At 39.4% G+C, this 21,174-nt stretch overlaps 2 protein-coding genes across 2 annotated transcripts; one reads left to right on the forward strand and one right to left on the reverse strand.

Annotated features, from left to right (window-relative positions):
• Positions 1-2,693: 2,693 nt before the first annotated feature.
• Positions 2,694-10,967, forward strand: CHMP2B (charged multivesicular body protein 2B; the record flags this gene model as incomplete). The annotated part of the gene is made up of 5 exons (XM_010290694.1): positions 2,694-2,785; positions 6,673-6,867; positions 9,158-9,260; positions 10,296-10,402; positions 10,560-10,967. Coding segments are annotated over 5 exons (611 nt in total), but the record flags the coding sequence as incomplete, so codon positions are not given.
• A 5,672-nt stretch (positions 10,968-16,639) lies between these two features.
• Positions 16,640-21,059, reverse strand: POU1F1 (POU class 1 homeobox 1). The gene is made up of 3 exons (XM_010290695.1): positions 20,873-21,059; positions 20,593-20,653; positions 16,640-16,853 (listed from the first exon to the last, which is right to left on the reverse strand). Exons 1-3 carry the CDS (start codon positions 21,057-21,059, stop codon positions 16,640-16,642), a joined length of 462 nt encoding a protein of 153 aa, XP_010288997.1.
• Positions 21,060-21,174: the final 115 nt, after the last annotated feature.

The following is a 21,174-nucleotide window of genomic DNA, read 5'->3' on the forward strand; positions in this document are numbered from 1 at the left end:
GGCTCTGGGAGCCGCGACCCGGCTGCGCAGAGAGCAGCCGACGAGCCGCCACCGCCTGCCGGCCTTGGCTGCCGACGGGGCTCTTGAAACAAGTCGGTCTTGATGTTTTTGTGGTCAGTCTGTCAACAAAACGCTTAAACTTATTCAGAGATAACGACCTCCAAAGTAAAACCAGAAAAGATCGCTTACCTGACACTGACAGCAGTCCTTGCGGGTGACGGTCAGCCCTCCAAATCGGTGTGCCCCAGGTGTGGCTGTGGGGCAGAGGCTGGCTGGGGGGTGGCGAGCCCCAGAGGTGTCAGTCTGGCATGTTGCGTGCCTTGTGTCAAATCAGATGGGTCCTTGTTCGAAAACGGCTCGCCAAAAATGACGCTGTGCCTCAACCAATTGTATGTCACCAAGGGAGAATGCGTATGTTTCCCACTTGTCTCTTCCCATTTTTGGTGCAACACCTGAGAGGGGAGGAAGGGAGAGATGGCACTAAGCTTCCCTGACCAAGGCGGATTGTAGGAGCCAGGTCAAGCCCTGCTGGGTGTCTCTTGTCCTACCTGTTTTAAGGAATGGAGGTGTTTCCTTCCTCACCCTGGTGTGCGAGGCGGCGGCGTGACACATGAGAGTGGCTATCAGCAAAAGGCTGTCTCAGGAACACCCTGTCGTCTTCTGTCTGCTGGAATAAAGCTAGGAATTTGTGCCAGTTGTCACAGAGAAACAAGAACTGAGTTCTTATCTTGTCGTTCACTTGCAAAAACAAATGAAAGGACCTGTAACTGCAGATAGCTGTTGGTTTTGGTTTACTGCTATCCTTAGTCACTACGCGAGATCAGAAACAACAGAAAGAAGCATCATGCTCACCCTTATTGTCTCCTGACTTAAGTACAGTTCTTGTTTCTTATTGTCTTGAAGTTCCTACTTCTCAAGCTTTCTACATGAAGGGAATTTTTAATAGTTGTTGTAGCTTGACAAGATAGTCATGTGCGTAGCTAGAAAAGATAGTCTTGTGCATAGGTATTAAGCTTTTTCTTTAATTTTCACCAGTGCCGCTGTGCAAGTAATATATGTTTGTCTACCTTCAAAATTACTTGACTGTAGCATTGTTTTCAGAATAATTTTCACTGCTGCTTTGCCAGTGTGAAGAACGCAGTGTTATATTCTGTGTCATCTTTCAGCTCTTTGTTATTGTCTAGTTAAAAGTCTACATCTCCTGAAGTTGCTTTTTGCATAGTTCTCTGAGCAGTAGTAGCACTGTAAAAACAAGTCTTTTTCACAGAGTTTGTTTGGAATATGTATTTGACAAAAAAAAATCGGTGTGAGAGGGTAGTGTATATGTCCTCTTTAAAATGCTACTGAAGGTTTGGGGTATTTCGGATTCAAACCTATTAGGATTGAAATAATTGCAGCAATGGATGTTTTACAGTATTTCTGATTGTGGAAATGAAGAATGTCAATGCTTCTCTCTGTATAAAAATTGTCACAAGCCTTAAAAAAATGAAAAGGGTGGTTGCAGTTTCTAGAATTTATCCCTCATGCCTTTATTACCGTTAGTAACTCTGCCTGTTTGTATTGATTTTTCATGTGCTTCAAACTTTGTAAGTACAACAGCAGTGCCCTGCCATGATGTTATTCTGTGGATTGTAAGTGCAAGCTCTAAACAAAGTTAATGTGACAGTCTACTCTTTTTACACAACATTAGATAAACTCTGGGTGGGTTAGGAGTATCACATCTATTAGGAGTAGATGAATCTCTTCCTAAAAGTACTAAATTCTTTCCTCCATAAAGGTCAGAGGATGCTGAGTCAGATGCAGATCTCTCTACCTTTGCCCAGGTGAATCACACCTAAGCACGTGCTGTAAATTCTAACAAAACTTAATTGCAACTAGCAACATTGATGCCTATATATTGTAAATAATACTTGCTTTAATAAATGAGTGTTACCAGTAAATAATTTTTAAGTAGTGTAGTGGACAAAACTTCTATGAAGGATGATACATTTCACTTGACAAACATCGTTCAAGCTTCTGCTGGTTATGTCAGTTGTCAGGAAACTTAAATTTGCTATAAAGGCCTCCACTTCCATACCTAAATATTCCTAGGCAACTGCGAATTGGAAAAGTTTGAATGCTATTGCTTTATAGTCTGACTTGAAGTTGGCCTGTAGAGATGTGGTACATTTGTGGAGGAGAATCATGTCCATCAAACCAGAATAAGGACAGAGAAGAGCAGGATCCAGGACTTGCATCTAGGAGTATCTTCACTGTTTTAATGGACATGAACTCCTTACCTGCTCTGAGATCTTTTATATAAGGTTTCTTCAGCTGTTGCAGGTAAGCCTGACTTGTTGAAAAGGCGTAGGCTCACAGTGAATAGGTTATTGCTGAGTTAAGAGTTGAAACTTTCAGAAAAACGTCTTATTGTGTGGCTTAAGGCTCTTGCTATGGTACAAAGAAACATACTAGGTAAAATAGCCTTTTTCTTACTGGATACAGCCTATGCTGCTGAAACATAATCATGAAACATAATTGTGTTTTGCTAATATTTCATTTATTTGAAATGCTGACAATTCTTCTGATAGCTGACAGTTCATTCTGAACAAAGGGAAGCTGTCAAACATACTGCACGTTTGCAGAGTGCTCAGCAGACGAGTTGTTTATGTAGTATTGAAATGTTTTCCCAGCTATAAATATTTTCTTTCCAGATATAATAAAGGAGCAAAATCGAGAGTTAAGAGGTACACAGAGGGCTATAACCAGAGATAGAGCAGCACTTGAAAAACAGGAAAAACAACTGGTAAGTAGAGCAGGGAACTTTATTTTACTCTTTAAAATCAAACACATCCTCCCCTCAATATAACAGAAAACTTGTGGAGTGGTAAAGATATAACTTGATGTATAATAATTGAACACTAAAAAAGTTGTCTTCCCCTTTTTTACTTTTCAGTTATTAAAATCGTGTCAGAAAAAAATTACTATCTGAAAGTGATTCTCAGTCTTTGACATAGGAGAAGCCTGAAACAATGTGTTTAGATTAAACACACACATTCATTTTTCCCTTCCACTTTTAGTATTCTCTATCTTTCGGAAGGTTTCTTCTAACAACAGACTTGTAAATCAGAGGTCTTGTGGAAAAACTAAAAGAAGTGTCAGTGCCATCATATGTTACCATGACTCTCCAGTGGGAGTGTCATGAATACCCCATAGAGTTGTTATTTCCATTCACATAGAACTTCCCTAAGACTAGCTAATAATAGTAAAACTATCTGCCTAAATTAAGATCTATTTAAAACTTAGTGTGAGCTATCAAGTGTTCAGTGAATGGATGCTGCACCTGTATGGCATTATAATTGGATAAATGGATGTGACAGATGGTGGGGTTTGATGCATGAAGACATGCTCAGACTGTGGGAAAAGCTGTGCAAATCCAGCCTCTGTTTCAGTAGTTACCGAGGTGGTGTTTCATGGCAGCAGGTCGCATGAATACCAAGAGCTGGGAATAATAAACTAAAAGAGGTCAGAGAAATTGTTTCTGTAAGCCTTGAACATGTAAGATATGATAGGTTACTCGTAGATAAAGCATTTTTTCAGAATGAAATATTCTGACTCTGGAAATAATCTTAATTTTAATGAATACCCAGGTTGAAGTTTTGAATACTTACCACAGTAAATTGTTTTGGAAATGTTGGATTTCTGAAGAGAAGAAGAAAGGAGAGTGAAATATGTCTTTGAAAAAGTTAAAATTTGCTGTTAAGATGAAAGAACCAATGGACAATAAATATTCATTTTCAGAGTAAGATCAGGTGAAAAAGGACCAAGGGCTTGCCAGTCAATCTGAGAACATTTTGTTATGTACTTTCTTCAGAAAGACTTTCTTTTCCTTAACAAGGAGGTACTACTCTGAGAAAACTTAGTTATATTAATTAATTCTATGTATAAAAATATCTAAAACTGTGCAGACAGTTCCATTCCAGTTCAGTAATCTCATATGAGTACATGAGTTTTGATTATTTTTCTTTTCCCAGAATAACATAACTGCCCCAAAACTCTCAAAAGCAAATAATGTATTGCAGCTCTTTACCCAAATTCTTCTTAATTAAGAATAAAGTCATCTATATATAGGGTTTGATATCTGCAGTGATTTAGCAATGGTTGGTGTAGGTTTGTATTTCACTTTGAAAATCAAATTATAAATGCTACTTAGGTATTTCATCTCAGTGAGAAAATCCTTATTTTCAAATGTTTGCTTATAAAACTAGGTACAAACTAGTGTTTGCTAGCATGCAAACTAATCCCTCCTATCCTTCACAATACTTGAGTTATGAAAAAAGGAGATAGTTCTGGGCACACAACAGAAATTTGTTTTTGTGGTCTCTATGAACTAGCTACTTATAAAAAGGACAACTTTACATATATTTCAGGCCTCTCATGTTTGAACAGTTTCATGCTCCTTATTTGATCCATACCTTCTTGGATTAAAAGTAGTATGTATCATAGAATCATAAAATAGTTTGGGTTGGAAGGGACCTTTGAAGGTCATCTAGTCCAATCCCCCTGCAGTGAGCAGGGACATCTGCAACTAGATCAGGTTGCTCAGAGCCCCGTCCAAACTGACCTTGAATGTTTCCAGAGATGAGGCATCTGCCACCTTTCTGGGCAACCTGTGCCAGGGTTTCACCACCCTCATTGTGAAACATTTCTTCCTTATGTCTACCCTCTACTAGTTTAAAATAGTTACCCCTGTCCTATCGCAACAGGCCCTGCTGAAAAGTCTGTCCCTACCTTTCTTATAAGCCTCCTTGAAGTACTGGATGGCTGCAATAAGGTCTCCTCAGAGCCTTCTCTTCTCCAGCCTGAACAACCCCAACTCTCAGCCTGTCCTCACAGGAGAGGTGTTCCATCCTTCTGAGCATTTTTGTGACCCTCCTCTGGACCCACTCCAACAGGTCCATGTCTTTCCTGTGCTGAGGGCTCCAGACCTGGGCACAGGACTCCAGGTGGGGTCTCACCAGAGCAGAGTAGAGGGGCAGAATCACCTCCCTCGACCTGCTGGCCACGCTGCTTTTGATGCAGCCCAGGATTTGGTTGGCCTTCTGGGCTGCAAGTGCGTGTTGCCGGCTCACATCCAGCTTTTCATCCCCCAGTACCCCCAAGTCCTTCTCGGCAGGGCTGCTCTCGACCCCTTCATCCCCCAGCCTGTATTGATACTGGGTATCTCAGTATACACATACTCAGGTGCAGGACCCTGCATTTGGCCATGTTGAACCTCATGAGCTTCACACAGGCCCATTCCTTGAGCTTGTCCAGGTGCCTCTGGATGGCATCCCGTCCCTCAGGCGTGTCAACAGCACCACTCAGCTTGGTGGCATCTGCAAACTTGCTGAGGGTGCACTTGATCCCACTGCCTGTGTCATTGACAAAGATACTAAAGAGTACTGGTCCCAGTACAGACCCCCGAGGGATACACTTGTCACCAGTCTCCATCTGGACATTAAGCCATGTATGACAAAGCCTTTCAGAAATTACGGATTTACAGAGAAGAGAAGATCTTGTGCCAATGCCATCTCTATAGTAATCTTAACTGTGATCTTCCCTAGTAGTAAAGCTGATGCAAGTTTACACTTGCCTTTAAACATGACCGTTTTGCATATCTTCTAGTATTTACCTTTTCAGAGCAACGTATCTGCTTATAAGTGCAGTTTTCTGGACTACCAGCACACATAAAGTGAAGTAACTCTATTCCTGTAGCAGATATATTCTGAAGAATCACAGGAGAAAGCTGGTCTTTAAAGGCTGCTTAATGGTAAAAATCAATATGTACAATTGGACATATACAAACAACTGAGATGCTAAGGCAAGCCCTCCTTAAAAAGGCTGAAAAGGAATAAGTAGTTGAAAAGTTTACACTAGCAAGTCACAAATCAGAAGGCATAGTTTGAAAAATCCCAGCTGACAAGATTATTTCTGATGAACTTTTTCCTGGTACCTTGATACTAAATAGCTTGCTGTTTCTAAACTAGAAGTGTTTGTCTTAAGGTTTAAGTACATGTTATTGTAGACAAATAATACTGCTTTTATTATGTGCTAAGCTAAATCCAGTTAAATTACGTGGGCAAACAACATGTAATTATTGCTCGTCTAACTTTACCTACTTCTTCCCCCAAAAAAGTTAAGAGATTCTTTCGAGGCCTATAAAGTGTTAAAAAGAACCTATAAACTTCCTGTTTCTTCCATGAGTGCTGTGGCTTGATTGCCTGTGAATGCAAGAAATCAAAGAGGGCTAGAGTCCTGGTACTAGTAGCTGGCTGGCCATAATAATTTCTTCACTTTTGGGGGTTTTTTGAAGTGTTACTCCCTCTCTAGCTATGGAGTTGAATGTGCACATATAAGTGAATGTGACATTATGCAGAAGTTGAAGCCTTTTGGGGAGCTATGTGCTACCATACTATAATTGAGTTTTGTTGTGTTTTTTTTTTCTTTCTGGTCAAATCATAACAGCATTGCATTTATTCTACTAAATAGCCTTCATAGAAAACAAGGAAGGCTTTATATAACTTCAAATCTCTTAACTTCCTCTTGATTTTTTTTTTTAACTTTCTGAATTTAATTATTAGTGTAAGGCTTAATTATCGTCTTTGTTTGAATGAAAATTCTGTAGAATTCATCTTATACCTTTTTTAACAGGAACTGGAAATAAAGAAAATGGCTAAGACTGGTAACAAAGAAGCCTGCAAAGTGCTAGCAAAACAGCTTGTACAACTGCGGAAGCAGAAAAATCGAACATACGCTGTTAGCTCTAAAGTCACTTCTATGTCTACTCAGACAAAGGTCATGAACTCTCAGATGAAGATGGCAGGAGCTATGTCAACTACGGCAAAAGTAAGGTGTTACAAGACATTCTTTTACATGAAAATGCAGCACATGGTTGCAAAAGTTGTGTTATTTCGTATAAAATAATCCAAGGGATAGAACTTATTGCTTAATAACCCAAATGGTGTTGGGGATACAGTAGGAAAATGTAATTTGATTCATATTATGAAATCAAGGCAGTGTGTCACAGTAGCTTTATGGCTTGTGCAAAAAGTAGGTTATTGCTTTGGCTCTTAAGTTCCTAAGGAAATCTAATCTGGAGTTCCCTGTCATTCTCACTCTCTATGCTCTAAGGAAACAGTATTGCATTAAGTTTTCTCACAAATCTCATCTCATAAAAGAGTCTGAAAAATCTCAGTTATTTGAGTTCGTTGAGAACTTTCCCATACTTCCATGAATTGATAAATAGGGAGTTTGCTTTTGGCAAGGAGGATTGTTCAGCTTGAGGTGTAGGAAACAGAATTAGCACACATCATCATAGACAAGTTTTGCTTTTATCACAGTCCAAGTTAAATCCAGATACGTGCCAGTTAAACACAGTAATGCAATGCAACTTAGTGCAGAAAGTAATTGCTGCTAAGGCTTTGCTGTCAGACAGCTTTTCGAAGCAGTGTGGTGGCAGATATCTGTCATTCAATGATAGAAAGTTGTGGCTCTGTAGCAAACTTTCTAACCTCCATGATTAACCCACAAAGGGGGGCTTGTCTGACTGTACAACTGATCAAGTTAAACAGCTTACTCAGTATTCCTACAACAGTGTTGCACGTGAACAAGTTGGTCTTGCTTTTTAGTTATGATACGGTTGACTTGTTTTTATCTATGAGACATTTTGGATTAAATTCCTCAAAACCAAAGTGTCACTAGACTAATTACGAAGGTTAAGTCAGTGGAAAAAACAAAAATATTAAAAAAATAAATCAACCAGCATCCAGAAGAATGATGTTTTTTTGAAACACAGCAGGTAATTCTATGGACTAGTTTGTGTAACATTATTGGAGAAGATGATGTTAAATTCTTTTGGTCGCTTTTGAAGTGGCTGTTTTGTCTTATCAACACGGGAAGCTTAAAGAGAAGTATTTGGTTGTTCATTTTGAAGCTTATAAACTATTCTTAATTTCATACAAGCAGCAGTGAAAAATATATGGAATCAGTTGCCTCAATAAGCAAGACAAATACATGAATGCAAAGATTTCAAACTATTTTCTATGTACTTTGCAGCATAATATGGCACTAATTTTGGACATGGTAAAGTCCAGTTATATGTGACCTGTTTCTTTTAATCATACATCTGACCCTTATTTTCTCTATATAAACTTTATATCAGTTTAGAGCAAATATCTTTGATGTCCATCTACAACTCTTGTAAAAGAATTCTAAAGAACCAACACCCTCTAAGTCCAGAACAACTTTTTAAATTCAAATAATGTGACAGTGAACACAGTCTTTGAAATTCAGGTAACATTAGAAGGATAATACATTATCACTTTAAACAAACTCGGACATGAAGGCAGAAGAGCTTCTATGAAGCTAGTAGTAGCTTGATATCATCCCTTTTAATTAACCAACTCTTTTATCTTCTCAAAGATGGTTAGACTTTACGTTTGAATTGCTCCTGTCTATATTTAGGTTTTGGCGTCCCATGAGAGATACAGTAGCTTGCTGCTTAGGAAAGAAGAAAATATTAAATACCAGTGCCTGCAAAGGCAGTGCTGCATACTAGTAGTAAAACAGGTGAAATTTATTACACTGTCACAGAAAGATCTCTACCCATTACAAAGGTTTACCCTAAGCTAATATGTACTTCGTGAACACTTTGATATTTGCTTTTCAGAGAAAAACAATTTTTCCATTAAATTGTAACAGAAAGAAACAATTGCAATTTAATGCCTGTCCTCTAGTGGTCGTTCAAATAAATGTTTCCTACTGAATAAAAAACCTGCAGCCATTTGCCTCTTTAACATGTATAGCCTGCAAGTTAGGAAATACTGTCCTATTCTTTTCATTTAGATCAGACAGATTTTTCCTAATACAAGGCCAGGAGAAGAGTCGTGGTGCAGGAAAGAGGCATACATTTAAAAGCATATGTATTAGAGTAGTAGATAGCAATATTTCTTACTAGGTGCAGACTGTATTATTGATCTGTTTTGTATCTGCAGTTCTCAAAAGATGTAAAGAGACAAGGAAAGTTAAGTTTGAACTGAAGAGGGTTTTATTAGAAAAGTCTTATTCCTTATTAATGTATGTATCAGTATTTACTTATGTCTCATTGTATGATTAAAGTTTTTTTCTATATTAATAGACAATGCAAGCAGTCAATAAGAAAATGGATCCACAAAAGACACTGCAAACTATGCAGAATTTCCAGAAGGAAAACATGAAGATGGAAATGACTGAAGAAATGAGTAAGTTCTGCACTGCAGGGAACAGCTAGCTGCAACTCACAGTGCTCTTGGAAGGGTAGAACCAGTCGAGGAATACTGATGCTTGACATTTTATTTCTGCTGTTAATGAGATTGATGGCAAAAATGAAGAGCAAACAAAACAATGCAGGGCTGAGCCTTAGGCTGTTTAGTAGCTCTAGATACTACATCTAGAATCCATTCCTTCCCATTTTCATGCATGACACCCATCATACTTCTAGAAAGAACATCCTGTAAGGGCAGAGGGGTTGAGACCAGTTCAATACCTTGTTGGCGTAACTGGTAGGGGGACTTGAAAAATTGAATTGCCCTTTCTGTAGCTGATAGCTCTGCACGTGCTGCTTCTTCTGGGACTGGACACTTAATTTATACATTATTTATAATCTCAGCTTTATGTACATGGTGGTATGGGATGGTTTTGTTTCCTTTTTTTATTTTAAGCCACCAACTTCTTGGAGGGTGGCAAGTTTCTTGTTCCTGATTGCATCTGTCCACTGTCAATTAAATAATAGCAAACTTCCAGGTGTTGTTAGCACAGTCTCCTTCCTATCCTAATCCCTGCCACTGCGTTGGCTATAGTAAGTAGCATGGACTCAAACCAATATTGTCGAGCAAGATGTGAACTGTATTGTTGCAATTCAGAAATTAGCTGAGTAGTTAACAATTTCACAACTTACTTGGAGGAGGAAGAGGAAAGGGATTTTTATGGAACTGTAGAAGATGTTTTTAAAAAGTGTTAAAATCTAGTGGGTGTAGATAGAGCAACGGAACTATTTTGGTGCAACTAAACATTTTTATAAAAGCGGTCATGCCTTACCTTGTTGTTGTTGCTCTAGCTGTGCTCACAGGATTTGCGAGACAGAGGTAAGAAAGCCTCTCCCATATACAGGTGCTTTCTGTTGGTATTTTATACAGTGGTATTACTACTATGTTCTGGGAAGGTAGAAAGATGGTACTAGGTTATTTCAGTAACCTTTTTGCTTAATGCAGTGTGGATTTTCTTTTCTTTCTTCTAAGTTAATGATACTCTGGATGATATTTTTGATGCTTCTGATGAAGAGGAAGAAAGCCAAGATATTGTTAACCAAGTGCTTGATGAGATAGGAATTGAAATCTCTGGAAAGGTATGGCTATTTTTACCCAGTTCATGTGCTTCTTCCACTTCATTCCATCTTTTTAAATAGTTTATTCTAGCAGCCTTTATATTACAGTCTTATTCTAGTATTCAGCTTGTCATAATTTGTATTATTTTGACTGAAGAAAACTTCTGTCATCTTCTAGATGGCCAAAGCTCCATCAGCTGCCAGAGGCTTACCATCTGCGTCAACATCAAAAGCTACTACCATATCAGATGAAGAGATTGAACGACAGCTCAAAGCTTTGGGAGTTGATTAGCTTGATGGCAATATACAGTCTGCCTTCTAATGATTCTGCTGCAGACAGATGTAAAAAGTGCAAATACTCTTTCAATGCAACTGATGTCTAGGAAAACTCTAAAGCTTCAGAAATGACAACTTGAAGTTGGTACTGAGGGAAGGAGGAGGGGAGAATATTTTGCATCAATTTACAGGGAGAAGTACATGTGCTGTGTCCATTGCATGGAGTCTTTTTGAGCACTGGGCTAACTACGGATTAGTTCTAATGATAATTCATTTATACCTGATCTGAATCTGGCCTCTGAATTCAAAATTTTCTTCCATCTCCGTTCCTGATCTATCTTTAGAATTGGCTATTCTGTGGCTGGTGGTGATGCCTCCTAGGACAGCACCTGTATAGTATATATCGTTTTTATAGAAGAATCACTGTAGAAAAATTCTTAGCCTGTCATCTTAGCACAAATGAAATTTCACCTTTGCTTTTAGCTGGAAACTATTTTCTTTTGATGAGAAATATCCTTGAAAGTTGGCAAACTTAGGCAGAAAGAAAAAGAATTCTATGTATTTCAAGTTCCTGTAGTAACTTAACTTTGACTTGATTAAATAATAGCTGGTTATTCTTTTTACTGAAAGGGAAGGATACAGTCCTTGTGCAGTTAATTTTACTGGGAGAGGATTTAAATTTGTTAGTGAACTTCGTTGCATGAAAGGCACTTATTGAACTCTATTGTACTGTAACATAGCTGGTTTCAAGAGAATTGCTGTGCCTTTATGTATATAAATCTTGTACTTTTGTGATTTGTTTCAGAATGAGTCTTTGAAAGGTGAGTAAACTTTTAAGATGTGTACACAGAGGTCTCACCACAGTGTTTTGTGAAACCTTGATGGGACTCAGTGCTGAAGTTCAGAAATGCAACTTGCGTACTTGCAAAAAGGACACTTGCCTGAAACAACATTTGTATATATTTTATGGTATTTCTTAACGAAAGATAACTCTGCATAATGGTATTGTTTACTAAGATGCAATTGATCACATTGATAAGCTAAATCTAAATTTTAGTTTTGAGAACAATTTTGGATGATTCCTGATAATTACTTGTCTAAACACTATAATAAAATTGTTCTGGTTCTGTGGAGGTTTTTCTATGGTCTCTGAACTGCATCAGCATGATTCTAGCTTGAAGTGGAATGCATTGGGCTAATGAAATAAGAACTGTTGATATTTTAAATAGATGACAAAGTCTGAGAATGCAGTTCCCAATTACTTACAACTTCCCAGGTGCTGTGAAATTCCTCAGCCCTTACTCTGCTTGAGATCATTTGCTCTGCAGTTGTGCCGATTTAGTGGGGTTGTTCATTGAACAGAAACAACAAAGTCATCTTGGTTTTAAAAAGAGAAAAGCAAAATACCTCCCAAGAGTTAAACCAGGATAATGGGGGGTGGGGGGCACAAACTTCATAAAGAGCCTTTGCTGCTAGAGAAAATGTAGCAGAAAACCATAACCTCTATGAATATACTGTTGTCGCACCATCTGCTTTTTAGAACTGAAGTCAACAGAGAAAGAAGAAATGTAGGTGATCCTTCATCTGTTTTTTGACATACATAGAAACGTAGATGTTCGTTCTTTTTGAAGGAAGTAATGGACAAACGATTCTGTGAGGTAGTGGGTAGGATTGTGTAAGTTTATATATTGCATATATACGATATGAGGTGAATTTTCGTTTTCTTTTTTTTACAATTTATTTTGTAAAAATCAAATAAAAAGGCTTTTTATTCTGCAATGACTTTGTCCTCTGTAGGGTTAGTCTTACACAGCTGTCTCTTACTGGGCTTTCTTAGGACTCCTGTTGGCTCTGATAAATTTTCCTTTGACCTGAGCTATTAAGCAGCATAATATTTGTTATAGTTGCTTGCGGGCCTTTGACTTAAACTCAACATCTGGTAAAGACTTGATCAAGTTTGCATTCCCTTCTGTCTGTAACTGGGTACCCAAATACCACTCTTGGGCATTGAAGGAGAAATGATAATGTGAAATTAGTTAGGTATAAAATGTAACAGAGTGATTATATTTTGGTTGAACACCAAGGCTTATGTCCTTTCTGAATGAAGTGTATACTTTATCCTTTTTGTGATTGTCTGCTATGAGTTCTTTATCTATGAGTTCTTTGACAGATAGGAATAAAGGCACTGCTTTTTGGTGTCAGTAAGAGTGCTGAACCAGGGCTCCTGCCAATATCTATCTGGTGTTGCTGTTAACAGTTACCTTTCAAGTCCTGCAACTCGAATCTGTATAAAAATCTTTCAGGAGCAGAGTGAGAAGTGTTGTAAGTTTGCAGGCTTGCTTATATTTATTTCAATTAAGTTAGTATGTTGTAGCTGTCTATAACAAAATTGCATCGCATCCCCTACTTAGAAAAAAATTCCTTTTAAATCATGCTTAGCAGACTAAAAAAAAAAAAAAAACAAAAAACAAACAAAAAAAAACACCACCACCCACAAAAACCACTACTGAATCCTTAAACTCCTTTATCCTTGCTGACATCTTAATAGCAACTGAATCTGAAAGTCCTCCATCCAAGAACAATAATGCAATTGTGCACGCACCTAAGAATGGCTCTATTGGGGCAGGCCGAGGTCCATCTTGCCCAGAATCCTACTCCACAAGTGCCCATAAAAGCAATGCCCGGGCAAGTATGAGAACAAGATAAATGTATGACACTTCCTCACCTAATACTCTTCCAACTTCTAACTGTTTTCAATTTAGAGCACTTCCAGAGCCATCTGTGAGCTTGTCCATATAAATAAACTTCTGTCATCTGTGTTGTTTAGTAGAGGAGTTCTACAGGTTTTTCCTACCACGTTAAGAACCACCACTTTTGTTCTTTCCAGCTTCACATGTTTACTCCCAATTCTTACATGAGGCAAGCTGGTGGACAGCCTGCCTCCATCCGGCATTTCAATACAGCTCATAATTCAGTAGACTTCTAGCAGCATTCAGTGCGCACACATTAAATCTAGAAGAGAGACAGTAGCTTAAACGGTTATTCGTCTTACCTTTCATCATCAGTTTTGCCTGTGTAGGGGCCTTTTCTAGGCTTGTTGTATCCTTCAGAGGAGGGGGACAGAATGCTACATGGTACTTTGAAGACAGGTGAACCACAGTATATATGTTGTGATAACGTCTTGTTTTGTGCTCTATTCTAGTTGTAATGCCCTGCCTAATGTTAGGCACAAACATCTCAAAGAAAAATAATGCAGCCCATGTTAGCCAAATGGCCAACTGCACTCTTACTTGCAGGCTTAAAGCTACCCCCTGTGTAATTGATAGCAATTACACAGGTGAGTAAGTTGTTCCTGCAGAGGAAAAAAAAAAGAATTGCCACTTTCTCTAAATTTAATGGCTGCAGCTGCAGCACATTAAATTGATTTCAACCAGCTTTTTTTCTTCAAGCAATTCTGCTCTAATTTGTTTGTATTTCCACAGCAACAGCTAGATGTGTTTAAATGGTGGCTGCTTCCTCCACTTAGCCTTTTGTCATTCTTTTGCAAGAAAATGGCATTATGTGTTGCCTTTTGTTTGATTTTTGCTGTGCTTCTGCAATTAGCCTTCACTTGTGAGACTTTTCGTAAGACTAGTAAGTCTGCTCTTGAATTAACTATTACAGCATGCTAAAATGAATAAGCACATCAGCATGATACACAACTAAAAAGTAGTAAAGTGTTACCAAAAGAGAACTACAAAGCATTACCTGGAATACCAAATGTGTAAGAATACTTTATTGGATAGGGGGGTTGAAAGTACAGGCTTATAGCATTTCTAGGAAGCCTTTTATAACTAATAAAATAATTTAGAATATAAATAAAATTTATGTGTATCAGAGAGTAGTTTCAACATACATAACATTAGATCACATGACATGAAAGGTACACGAATGCATGCTGCCAACTTCACTGTGTGCTAATCTTCTCAAGTGTATTTATCTTTCATCCTTTTGGAAAGTTCACGATCTGTCGATATGCGTGTGGTGGATAAAAGCTATGTCTTGGTCCTTCTCTGCTGTAGTGGATGAGCTATGCTAGTGATGAGAACAACCTGAAGAGAGTATGTAACACAATTTCTCACCTTTGAGTTATTAAATTGAAGTTTTCTTCTAAATTAAGGGTTTATAGCAATGCATTCATCCATAAAACTGTATTATTTTAAATCCAGGAGCCTGATTTCCATAACTGAATATGCCTATGGTCACTGTAATAGGTATCAGAGATAATATAATGTACACTAGAGAGAGCACTTAACTTATACATACTGCTTCTAAGTGGTCTTGAACATTAAACTCCTTTTGCTTTCTGTGGGCCTATTATCTCGACATTTTCTAAATCATCATCACTGTTTTATGGAAAAATAAAATGTATCTGGCCATTACTACTTATGTGTACTCACTTAATATCAGTCCTGGGAAAACAGTCAAAAATACATATATGGTAATGGGCTATTCTAATAACAATGAGCAGGGCTGATGAGATGGCTGGATAATCTATCCCTGGTGAGTACTACAGTCATTAATTCAGTTTCTTGGTGCCTGGCTTTCTGTTAGGTGGAGCTCTGGCACTGGTGGTTTTTTTTCCCCCCGATTATCTCTCTAGGCTAGAGGATGACAAATAAGGGATTATTTTCAATTAGTGGCCTGTAAGAGAATAGGAATGTGCAGTGCAATAAATGCTTTGTGTGGATACTTATTGCAGAGCACAAGGGCCTTCTTTTTCTAGCTTAACACACTATCTCTGGTGTAAGTATGCCCACACATGGATTTAATCAGAAAAAAAATACAATGCAGAGAAAGCCCAACGTAATAAAACCCCTGATAATGCTCTATTTTTTTTCCCCTCGGGTCACAAATTGTATCCCAATTTTTATAGCTAAGCCTATGCAAATCAAACTTTAAGGCATATAATAAATTAGCAAGAATTACCTTCGATAACAAGCATACAAGAAGTTACTTCTACTTGGCACACATTTAAGGCAGTCAAATGGCCCGCCGAGACAGAGCACACAGTAGGAACAGTGCTGACACCTCCGTATGGATAAGCTTACTTTACCACAAATAATGACAGCAATTATGGCACATTTTTAATGGCTTTGTCCTGAACTTACACAAGGAATTTACCTGAAATTATTCACTCAGAACTGTACAGCTGGTGTGAGCAGGTAGCTGAGTTCGAGCCATTCTTTGGAAAGGCAGGTCTTCAGCTAGTATTCCTCTACCCGGCTCTCGGATCTAGCGGCAGTCCCACAAGATCCTATGGGTATATCCCATCCTTGTCCATAACTAGATATTCAGCAGTTTAAAGTCGCTTATTCACCTTGTCTTCTTTGAAGTTCTCATTTCTCACTGATGTGCTGTGTTCACCTCTGGAGACAGGACCCTGCTGTGCTCCTAATGGCTTACCATCTCGCAAAGGTTAGCACAGTTTGCTAACCAGCATGGGGCTGGGGGGGGTGGAGGGGTGGGTAAAGCACATGTGTGGACATGCAGAGGCAAAATATTTTCAATACTATAGCTGCTGATACCAAGCTTTGTAACCTTTCTTGGCATACAACACAAAGGCTTTGTTCTGTGGTGCTTGGGGTACCTACGCGGGGTTCTCCATTAATCATTAAAATACCACAGGTGCAAGAAAGGCACAGCACAGGGAAACTGCAACTACTTGTCCAACTTGGAAAGCATTTCCAGTTGAATAATGCATAATAAGTTCCTTGCAGTTACGCAGAGACCTCCAACTCTTTAAATATATGCAGTAGCATTTAATTTGTTTCCAAACTTTTACACTAAAATCAGATCTTTCACAACACACTACATCTGAAGCTGGCTAGCATGTAAGAGAAAAATGATTTACTGATTTCTGCTTTTTTTTTTTTTTAACCATAGTATTTACAATATTTACAAAAAGCAAAACAGAAGTTCACATCTATACATGGAAAAGCTTTACCGGCATTCGTGGTGCTCCTTGATAATAGAACTAAAGGCGTTCTGATGTAAACTTGTCTTCACTCTTTTTTCTCTTTGTCTTCTGTTGCAAAACCAAACTCTCACAACTTCTTTCTCAAGATTGAGTCCCTCAGCCATCCTCATAATTTCCTGAGAAGAAGGCTTACTTTGTTCTCCAAAGTGCCTCTCTAGGGCTTCTTTGGCAGCAATACTGGATAAAGGGATAGAATTTCACCTTTAAAAAACTTTTCTGGCACATTCAGACTTTCACCACTAGTTCAGGACAAAGATCAAGTAAGAGCACTGAAGGTAGTGACTTGGTTTGTTTCCTCTTTTTCTATGTAAAGTCACCCCACAGAGCTTAAAGTACACTGTAGTTCTTTGCTGACATGAACAGCATGGCATCATGCAAAATTTCAGCACAGAATCATTTAAAGGCAAAAGTAGCATCAAATCTGATGCAATTTCAGTGATAATCATGAAATATTTATGCTGCTTGATGTTCTCTAGGAGATACAGCTACTACCTAGACATGAATCACAAGATCCACAGGGATCACAGGAATTGCAACAAGCCTCTGCCCCAGTCACAGCAAATGAACATGAGTGGGGTTACCTGGTTGTATCAAATCATTTGGGTTTACAAGGGGGAAGAGCTCCATCATTTACAATTTGGGAAACGTTGTATCAAGTTCTGCATCTCATTTTGTCATAGAGAGGACACTAGAGGATTTATAGAAATTGCAGAGATTACAGCAAACTGTTTTAGCAATCATCAGATTTTCTAAAAATCTGCCTTAATCTATTCCTCAGAGTCTGCAGTGACCAAAGTTGAGCGGTTCAGTCTTTTCTCATTATCAGATAGAATTTGTTTCCCGTTTGTGTTACATACTCTCAGAAAACATGGAGTATCTGCGACATGTTTGCATGCCCCAGGACGCATCCAGAACTAGCTTCAGCAGTAGCTGTAATTTCTTTGGACACAAGAGGGCACTTCGTGCATTATTCTGGAAATGAGGTGCAGGTAAATTACAGGAATATACAAAGTATCTGCTGGAGTTCTAGTGATTTCATTACTTCATCTGTAATATGTTGTTGGTCTTTCATTTACAGGTCAATTTTGCAATATTTACTAATGTTACCAAAATTATCTAATTAATAGCATGGTGTTGTACACACACAAAAGTATAGAAACATTATTATTTTTGACTGACAGCTTCTTAAGCTTTGATCAAAATATGGAATAAAATAGCTTCCACAAATTCAAATTAAGTAGCTTTTCCTCAGGGTATGACTAAACTAATTTAGTTTGTGGGACTTTTGTTTTACCTCTAGTTTGCCTTCAAACATCCATTAAGCATTGCTAAGAGTAAGGCTGCAGTTCATATAAAGTCCATCTCCCTGATTAGTTTCAGGTCTTCAAACTGAGGTCCTATATTCCTTCAAAAGCAACAATTAATGTTTTCTTACTACAAAGGATTTGGTCCTGAACTTCCCCTCAGTTATCTGTGCCCTTGACAACCTGCCATATTTGATACTCCCAGTTGCAGTGGGATTGGAGGTAAAAGCAGGAATAATTAAAAAGTGCTTAACATGAGGACTGATTTTCTTGATAGCTGTTAAAAACACCACCAAAATGCACCATGTTAGGTGAACAGTCTTCAGTGGGTTCCTCTAGCCAGGGAAAAACACCTAGGACAGAAGTGCTCTCAACTCACAGCTCTCATGCAGACCATACTGCATAAACTGGGCAAGGTCTTGGCGCTGCTGCTCAAGTCCTTACTGGCTTGCAGAGAAGCTGAGAGAAGAAAACGGCCTCCCAGGAGCAAATCTTCATCCTTTGTGAGGTGTGGTGATGAGCAAATGAGCTATAAAGCATCCCCCATTCTAAATTCACTCCAAATTCAGAAGCATCTCCTCAGAGGAATATTTATTTCAAAAGTGAGAGAGAAATCACAACTTAAATTTATTCTTTATATCAAAGGCAATATGACTAATGAGATGCATCCCAGAGTTCTGAGGGAATTGGCTGATGTAGTTACCAAGCCACTCTCCATGATATTTGAAAAGTCATGGCAGTCAGGTGAAGACTCTGGAGACTGGAAAAAGGGAAACATTGCACCCATTTTTAAAAAGGGTAGCAAGGAGGACTCTGTGTACTACTGACCCATCAGCCTCACCTCTGTGCTTCGGAAGATCATGGAACAGATCCTCCTACAATCTATGCTAAGGCACATAGAGGGCAGGGATGTCATTTGAGACAGCCAGCATGGCTTCACCAAGGGCAAGTCCTGCCTGATCAACCTAGTGGCCTTCTATGATGGAGTGACCACATCCGTGGACAAGGGAACAGCTATGAATGTCATCTGTCTGGATTTCTGTAAGGCCATTGACAGAGTCCCACACTACATCTTTCTCTCCAATTTGGAGAGATATGGATTTGATGGATGGACTGTTAGCTGGATGAGGAATTGGTTAGATGGTTGCATCCAGAGGGTAGTCGTCAATGGCTCAATGTCCAGATAGAGATCAGTAACAAGTGGTGTCCCTCAGTATTGGGACCAGTACTCCTTAATATCTTTATCAGTGACACAGACAGTGGGATCGAGTGCACCCTCAGCAAGTTTGCAGATGACACCAACCTGAGTGGTGTGGTTGACACACCTGAGGTATGGGATGCCATCCAGAGGGACCTGGACAAGCTTGAGAAGTGAGCCTGTGTGAACCTCATGAGGTTCAACAAGGCCAAGTGTAGGGTCCTGCACCTGGGTTGGGGCAACCCCCAGTATCAATACAGGCTGGGGGATGAAGGGATTAAGAGCAGCCCTGACAAGAAGGACTTGGCACGGTGGTACTGGGGCATGAAAAGCTGGACATGAGCCAGCAACGCGCACTTGCAGCCCAGAAGGCCGACTGTATCCTGGGCTGCATCCAAAGCAGCGTGGCCAGCAGGTTGAGGGAGGAGATTCTACTCCTCTACTGCACTCTGGTGAGACCCTACCTGGAGTCCTGCATCCAGCTCTGGAGCCCTCAGCACAGGAAAGACATGGACCTGTTGGAGTGAGTCCAGAGAAGGGCCACAAAAATGATCAGAGGTGTAGAACACCTCTCCTATGAAGAAACGAGAGATTTGACACACTTCACTCTAACAGGTAGGGCCCGACAGTCCCAGAGGTGTGCCCAATTCCCTTCCTGTAAAAGAATACTACAGATCCTTGGAGGCTCCCTGAATGAATTCTTCTTCACCAAAAGTGGTAAGAGTCTCCGATATCTAAAGGAGAAGGAAATACCCCATGTTCTCATTTTGCCTATTTCATAATTGTTTTTGTAATATGATTTACCAGCCTACTTGATTTCAGTATAGAGCTGAGGCTAGATAGATTGTAGATGTTGCCCACCAGACATGTGAGAAACTGAAGGAGGTTCCCAGAACAACTCTTTTTTTTTTTACCTTTGGCTCATTAAGGTGTTTCTTCGGGAACTCCAAAGAATCCAGTGACAGAGGATAGGGAAAGGGATGCAATATTATGTGTAAAAGCTTGCCCTCAATCTTCCCAGACCTCAATTCCCTGGCAAAATAATGCAATTTATTTTGGTATAATGTAGGACCTCCCAAAATTAAAACAAGAGGGCTCTGATACATATTATACACTATATAGATATCATAAAGTTTGGGCAGAATTGGAATAAAATATTTATTCTTATTAAAGTGTGTTGTCGTATGTTGAAAACAAGTCTTTAATTGGGAAAATTAGTGTATTTGGAGCAAATTGGGGGTTTGGAGGGTTATGCTGTTATTTTTCACTGGAATGTTTCAAAGTAGTGAAACTTTTTGAAACAGTAGCTATAGAGATTCATTCCCGGAAAATAACACTTTGATTTTGAACCCAAGAAAAAGAAGCATCTTAGCCAAAGTGGTTTCTAACACATAACACCCCACATATTTCTTACCTTATGGTGGTTCTGCGTTTTCTCTTCCGCTCATTCACCCCAACTTTTTCGTTGTATAAAGCTGTATTAAAAACAAAACTTGACAGTTACCTTCCACAGGGAATGGAAAACAGACGCAATCACCTCCAGGAAAAAAAAAAAAATCCCTTTCTCTGAAGAAAGCATAACAGATAAAGCTGCTGAAGAAGAGCAGCAGCACACAAATAGGAGCACTTTTTTTTTCCTTTAAGATGGCTGGTCATTGTTTTACCTCCAGCTATAAACGGTTATAAGCAAAAACGGTGTGCCACTGGTAAAGCTGCAAGCGGCCCTGGCTCTGTGCCTAGGTACCCGCCGAGCTGTGCTTCAGCCCCCTCCTTTGACACGCCTTCTCCCGCCTGCCCTGCGGGGTACAGTCTCGGGAGACGGAGTCCATTTCCATACTCCTCAGCTACCTCACCCTCTCGGCCTTGGCCCCACGCATTCATCGGTCTCTTCCACCTCACCTTCTGACGGACAAGTCCCCCCGGGCTCCCCCGAGGCCGCCGCCCGCAGGCATGGCCTTACGCTGCAGCTCAGGCCTGCGGGGCTGCTCCGGCAGCC

The sequence above is a fragment of the Phaethon lepturus genome, unplaced genomic scaffold (assembly GCF_000687285.1).
Source record: "Phaethon lepturus isolate BGI_N335 unplaced genomic scaffold, ASM68728v1 scaffold3387, whole genome shotgun sequence".
Lineage (NCBI taxonomy): Eukaryota > Metazoa > Chordata > Aves > Phaethontiformes > Phaethontidae > Phaethon > Phaethon lepturus.